This window comes from Lycium ferocissimum, chromosome 1 (assembly GCF_029784015.1).
Source record: "Lycium ferocissimum isolate CSIRO_LF1 chromosome 1, AGI_CSIRO_Lferr_CH_V1, whole genome shotgun sequence".
Classification (NCBI taxonomy): Eukaryota; Viridiplantae; Streptophyta; class Magnoliopsida; order Solanales; family Solanaceae; genus Lycium; species Lycium ferocissimum.
In genome coordinates, this window is record NC_081342.1 from 23,259,371 (window position 1) to 23,265,905 (window position 6,535).

At 36.3% G+C, this 6,535-nt stretch overlaps 2 protein-coding genes and 1 long non-coding RNA gene across 5 annotated transcripts; 1 reads left to right on the plus strand and 2 right to left on the minus strand.

The window, feature by feature from the left end:
- Positions 1-384: 384 nt before the first annotated feature.
- Positions 385-1,678, plus strand: LOC132029528 (uncharacterized). The gene is made up of 2 exons (XR_009407853.1): positions 385-954; positions 1,029-1,678. It is a non-coding gene; the product is annotated as an uncharacterized LOC132029528 (long non-coding RNA).
- Positions 1,679-2,338: 660 nt separating this feature from the next.
- LOC132052631 (uncharacterized) lies at positions 2,339-3,782 on the minus strand. Its single transcript, XM_059444258.1, has 2 exons — positions 3,039-3,782; positions 2,339-2,958 (listed from the first exon to the last, which is right to left on the minus strand). Exons 1-2 carry the CDS (start codon positions 3,192-3,194, stop codon positions 2,734-2,736), a joined length of 381 nt encoding a protein of 126 aa, XP_059300241.1. The 5' UTR covers positions 3,195-3,782; the 3' UTR covers positions 2,339-2,733.
- Positions 3,783-3,790: 8 nt separating this feature from the next.
- Positions 3,791-6,199, minus strand: LOC132052612 (uncharacterized). 3 transcript variants are annotated; one of them, XM_059444246.1, is made up of 4 exons: positions 5,670-6,199; positions 5,130-5,603; positions 4,291-4,816; positions 3,791-3,935 (listed from the first exon to the last, which is right to left on the minus strand). In XM_059444246.1, the coding sequence occupies exons 3-4, from the start codon at positions 4,747-4,749 to the stop codon at positions 3,855-3,857; spliced, it is 540 nt and encodes a 179-aa protein (XP_059300229.1). In that variant the 5' UTR covers positions 4,750-4,816; positions 5,130-5,603; positions 5,670-6,199; the 3' UTR covers positions 3,791-3,854. The 3 variants fall into 3 exon arrangements, with proteins under 3 accessions (XP_059300229.1, XP_059300220.1, XP_059300213.1); XM_059444237.1 differs by having other exon boundaries at positions 4,291-5,603; positions 6,004-6,199; XM_059444230.1 differs by having other exon boundaries at positions 4,291-5,603.
- Between the last annotated feature and the right edge of the window lie 336 nt (positions 6,200-6,535).

The following is a 6,535-nucleotide window of genomic DNA, read 5'->3' on the forward strand; positions in this document are numbered from 1 at the left end:
AAAAAGAAAGAAAAATGTAAAAGTCACTAATAAGGATAACAAAGAAAAGAGGTTCCAAAATTTGGAAAATCATTTTTACATTAGGATAGTTACTAAACTTGCAAGCTTTGATTTTGTGGTGAAGGGTTTTTTTCCCATAATAATTCCTTTTGGAAAATCATTTTTACTAGAGTTTTTGGATCACTGGTGGTGAAGGAACTGTTTTTTCCCATAATAATTATATCGGGTTGATGGCTTGTGCTTCTTTACCAAGTAAAATCAAGAAGGTTAACTCTCTTAAACTTAAGCCCTTTGTGAAATTGTAACTGCTAGAAGAAGAAAGAAGACAGACTTTGGAGAGAGTAAAATAAAAATGAAGAAAAACCAGAGAATGAACAAGTATCGTTGGGTCTATTTTTTTAATTATAAACTTAGATAAAAATAGGGAAAAGGGTGAAATATACCCCTGAACTTTGGAAAATGTCTAGGTATACCCCTCGTTAAAACTTTGGCTCACCTATACCCCTACCGTCCAAGTTTTGGCACAAATATACCCTCATGGACGTTAAGTGTGTGACTGGATTTTATAAAATTATTTTCTTTTCTTTTTTTAATTGCCACATGGCAATTAAAACCCGACCCCTCCCTACCCGACCCATCTGGTAAACCCGACCCACCCCTTCCCCTTTTAACCCATCGACTAAGCCCTAATGGTATAACTCCACCATTCCAAAAATATTATCTTTCCAGTGCCAAGCTTCTCTTCTCTCTCTACCAACTAAGATTACCCCCATTGATTTCCTTTTCAAGTGCTTGTCGGGGACCACAATTCAGTTTTCAACAAAAATGAGCCAGAATTCGAGTGCGTCTAATGGATCGAGGATGAATTGTAACTATGATATTGCAGCGAGGATTTTCACGGCTTTCACTCCTGTGAATGCTGGGAGACGCTTTTATAGGTGTGGTAGACCTGATGTATGTTACATTACACAATTCCATCAATTTCTAATTTTTCACCATTGCTGATTTCATGTTGATTTTTTATGCAGGGTTTTAAATGTGGTTTTTGAAAATGGATTGATGAGCCGCTCCATCCTAGAGTTGGTGATCTCATCCACAATTTGAAGAAGGAAAATGGTAGTCTTAAACGTGAAAAGAAATCTTTCGAGACTGATCTAGAAAAGTTTTTGGCATCTGATATTGAAGAAAAATGTGGTGAAGAAGATGAAATTAGTGTCTCCAATGGTGAGGAGTTTAGTGTCAATAATGAAGAGATTGTTGTCGACAAAGAAGTTGTTAATAAGCCATTGGCGGATGTTCATGATGGGATGAAAAAATCGACGGAAAAAGTGCTGAAATTGTGGATTGTGATAGCTATGTCGTGGTGCTATTTTGCTGGGTTCATCACATCTTGGGTGATGAAATAGATGTCGTTTTCCTTTTCAATTTCAATGTGGCAGTTGTAATCTCGTTAACGATATGTTTGTGTTAGTAGTTGTTTCGAATGCAATTGTAAAAACTGTGTCAAATTGTAGTTGTCTGTGTTAGAAGTTGTGTCAATTTGAATGCGGTTATAATTGTAGTTGTTCAATTTGCTTCCATCATTTCATTTCTATATACAAACTACAAACAAAGTAGTTTGTGTCAAAGTGCAGTTGTAAGACTAGTTCCGGTTAAAAGAAAACTACTTACAAATCGACTTGAGTTGTCATTTCTTAACGTTTTAGCATTACTAAAGGCTTCTAAAATCAGATGGGATTGTTTTCAGACTCTCATCCTCTATTCCACTACCACATCTAAGTGCAGCCACGTATTGCATTGCTATTTTTGCTATTTCAGTCAAGATATACACACACATACACAGAAAAAGACTCCATTTTTTCAACTAATGATCAACTAGGCAAAGTGTGTACATTCAAGAAAACACAAAATAACATACACTATTGATGCAAGTAACACTTTAGTCCAACACAACAAGATGGAAATTTGACAAACACCCAGAAAAAAGTTAATCAAGAATTCACTTCCATTTTAAAGGGCCTAAAGTTAACATCAACATACACTATTATTTAGGTGGATTTCACTAGAATTCCAAAAAATACAGAAACCCATTAAGTATAACAAACAACCCATTTAAGTATAACAAACATTCAACACAATACATAACCATATCAGCTCAAAATTTTATCAAAACACAATAGACCATTCAGCTGTTCCTGTAACACAAAAGCTTAGACATTACAACTGAATGGATTCTAACAGACCATTCATTGCTATTCTAACTGAAACAGACCATTAAAAAAGCAATCTTTTCAACTAAAAACAGCATTGTCATTCAACATTAGCACAACCATAATACATCTAACATAAACACAACCAAAAGAAGGTGTCATTAATGCCATTAAATCATCTGGTGCTTAACCAACCAAAAAAAAGGTTAAAACCATATTGTTTGTCAACCAAATGTAATTAACCACCAGAGGATTAAGACAAAAACTAACATAGAAAATATTGAACAATCACACAAAGTCATCATCAGGTGCAGGGGTTCCCTTGCCCTTAACTCCCATCATTTTGAGCCTTTTCTTGTTTTTTGCAACCGTCTTCAATTGTCTAGAAGAGCATGCTTCTTTTCCATTCCAAGTTATCTTAACTGGAGAGTAAGGAAGATTAGTAGGAACTGAAACACCAGTGTGATCTCCTGTAAACTTGATTTGTCTTATACCAGATGGAACACTTCTCATCTTCAACTTCTCACTCCTTTCGTGATTCAGAAATAACCATTGGCCTTAGGGTTGGGTCTTCTTCAATGCCAACATCAAGACCATATGGTTCAAACTCTTGTGTTGTAGCTTGGACAACAGACTGTTGTGTAGCAGTTTCATTCTCATCTGCATCCCCAACTGATGTTGACTGTGAATTGCCATTCATTGGCCTTTTTCCTTTCCTTGAGTTTGACCCCTTCCCAGTAGACTTGTCCTACAAAAAAAATGTTGTCAATAATTATGGTGATAAACAAACTGAAAACTAAAATTGAAAGTAAAGAATTTATTGTTTACCCTGTAATAACCCCTTGCATTATGGTTTGGTTCACCACAGTTACCATATGTCATTTGAGTGCCCTTTCTAGATTGGGACCACTCACCTTTCCTCTTTCTTGCCTCATCTATTTCCATATTCCTCTTCTCTTTAGGTCTGCCAACTTGTTTCACCATATCAGAAGGCAACAGTGCATGTGAAGCTTCAACTTTCCAGAAGCTTTGACCTCTTACAGGTTATATATTGTGTTTGTAAGTTAGCATGTAAGACTCCTTACTATACCACCAATGGATTTCAATCACAAGATCCAATTTCTTGTGCATCAATGCTTTGATAGCATGAGGGCAATGAATACCTGATAAATCCCAAAGTCTGCAGGTGCATTTTTTTTTTTGCTCCAGATTGATAATGTGTCTATCTTCACCTTCAGACACTTCATACCCCCAATCTCCATTGAATTCCACCCTACAACTATATGATGTAGCCCTGAAGTTACTGTACATCTTCATGCAAGCTGGACTAACATCAGTAGTCCAAGTCCTTAAGTTGTTTCCCTTGACCCATAGCATCTCCATCACTTTAACCCTTATGTCCTCTAACATCTGGATTATTGGCTTTTTTCTAGCCTCAAGGATCCAGGAATTGAATGACTCAGTGAAGTTGTTATCAACCATCATGTTCTTACATTGAGTGTCCAAATAAGCCCTGCACCATGCCTTTGGTGGATATTTCAATAAGTCCCTTGCAGCCTCTTCTAATAAATTTTCCACTTCATCATATGTACTCCATGCACACCACCAAATAAGTTTCCTCATTTGACCACTCCTCCATTTTTTTCACCAATTACTCTCAATATGCCTTACACAAAACCTGTGATTAGCTTCAGGCAGAATTTTGTCAATAGCATCTACCAATCCCTGTAACAATGAAAGAACAAAACCATAATGAAAGAACAAACAAAATCACAATTTGAAAATAAAATCAGAATCTGAAAATAAAATCAGAATAAGAACTGTGAATAAAATCAACTACTGAAAAAAATCAGAATTTGAATCTGAAAATAAAATCAGAATCTGAACTGTTGATCAAAATCAAAATCGAAAAATAAAATTAGAATCAAAATAAAAATAATCGAAAATAAAATCTGAATTTGAAAATAAAATCAAAATCTGAAAATAAAATCTGAATCTGAACTACTGATCAAAATCTCAAAATAAAATCAAAATCTGAAAATAAAACTGGAATTTGAAATTCAAAAACAAAGAAGCATACCTTTTGCATATCTGAAATGAATGTGATCCCAATACCTTCTTTAAGGTCCAAGGACCTCTTCAGTAGCTCACAAAACCAGCTCCATGTCCTGCTGGTTTCTTTGTCCACTATTGCCCAAGCTAATGGAAAGAAATGGTTCATAGAATCTTGTCCAAGTGCAACCAACAAGATGCCCTTAACTCTACCTTTCAAGAATGTACCATCAAGGCCAATTAGTGGCCTCAATCCAGATTTCCAGCCTTTCTTCAAAGCATTAAAGCACAAGTACATCCTCAAGGATTTCCTTTTTCCTTCTTCTAGAGCATCTTTGGAGATATTTATCACTACATCACTTTCGGGATTAGACTGTCTAAGCTCTTGCCCATAGGCCTCAAGCTTGTTGTAGTCATCTATAAAACTACCCTCCAACTTCTCAAGAATCATATAATTAGCCCTTTTAAAAATTGGATTGGGACACATTCAATTTTAAACTAGTTTCAAGCTCTCCTCTCATGTCTTTGACCTTGTACTTAGGGTTATTTTGAAGCTTGTTCTTAAAATATTGAGCCAAAGTGGTTGCATCAACCCTAGGATTCAAAAAGGCCTCATCACATGTGTGTTGTTTGATCAAAGTTTTGATCATGAACCCTTTACTTTTAGCATCTTCTGAAATCAAACACCTAAAAGGACACCCCTCTTCACAATGATACCTAGTTCTACTAGTATCAGCCTTAATTATTGTCAAAGCCCTTTTGTTAGCTAATGCATAATAGTTCACAACCTGCCTGCCTTCTTCCATGTCCTTAAATGACATGCCAACTTCCAACTCATTGCAGTTTTCCAACCTATCACCTACTAACCTTACTATTTCCTTGTTAATAGCCTATAGTCCCTCAAAATCATACTCCTTATCCTCAGAGAGATCCCATTCATCAACAGAACCAAGACTATGTTCACAGTCTGTCCCAACCCCCACATCTACAAGGTAAGTTTCAGTATGGTGTGTGACCTGTTGAGCAAAGACTGTCTCTTCACCCTCTAACACAGCAAAGAAGTTGATGACTTTATATTCCTCACACACTAGGCTAAGGATGGCCCTAATACCATCATCCCCATCAACTATATAATACTTACCAGAGGGCCTAGTCACTAGCAATTGTTTAACTTGAGAAAACCCTAGCTTGGAAGTAAACTCATCACATACATCCTTATGACTCAGCAAATCAGGGTCAAAAGAAAGCCACAAGTGCACCAGTTTTTTAATGTATACCAACTCAGGTGAAAAGACCCAACTACCCCCATAATTGAACACAATACCAACATCATCAATCATCCTTCAAATTAACATAAAGGAAAAAGTAAATACACAACAAAAAGAGAGGGACCACATCAGAACAAACGCATTGAAAGCTACACAAATGGAATAAACAACACCCTAAAATACTAACATCATATCAGGACCACCCAAAAACAAGGGAAAGAACAGACCCTACAAAGGCATAGAGAGCATAATCTTTAACATTAAATAATGGACTTCATTCATTTATGGCAGCCACAACCAAACCTTGAAAAACTACCAACATCACGGGATCACACATATACAACAAATACAAACCATACAAAGGCATAAAAAAGCTAAATAACATATTTCATTCGATTTTGGCATACATAACAAAATCCCCACATAATCCTAACATATCTAAAAAGCGTAAATAAATGAAGATATAGACTTACATTGACTGATAAATCGGTATGTAGCATAGAAAATGATAAAACTTGTACTTGAAATCGAAGATCTCCACCAACGAAACCCTAGCGGCGCTAGAAAGTTAATTTTTTGGAATGGTGGAGTTATACGATTAGGGCTTAGTTGATGGGTTAGAAGGGGAAGGGATGGGTCCGGTTTAGCAGATGGGTCGGGTAGGGAGGGGTCTGGTACAATGAGTAGATGTGGCAATTTAATTGCCATGTGGCGATTTTTAAAAAAAATGATTTTATAAAATCCAGTCACACACTTAACGTCCATGAGGGTATATTTTTGCCAAAACTTGGACGGTAGCGGTATAGGTGAGCCAAAGTTTTAACGAGGGGTATATCTAGACATTTTCGCAAAGTTCAAGGGTATATTTGACCCTTTTTCCTTAATAATAATCATTACAAACTGAATCGAAACCATTAAAACTTTTTTGTACATGTGTCCCACATCAAGTACTGCATTGGAGAATACTGGACCGGATCCACCTCCCTCCCTTATATGTAGTAGTAA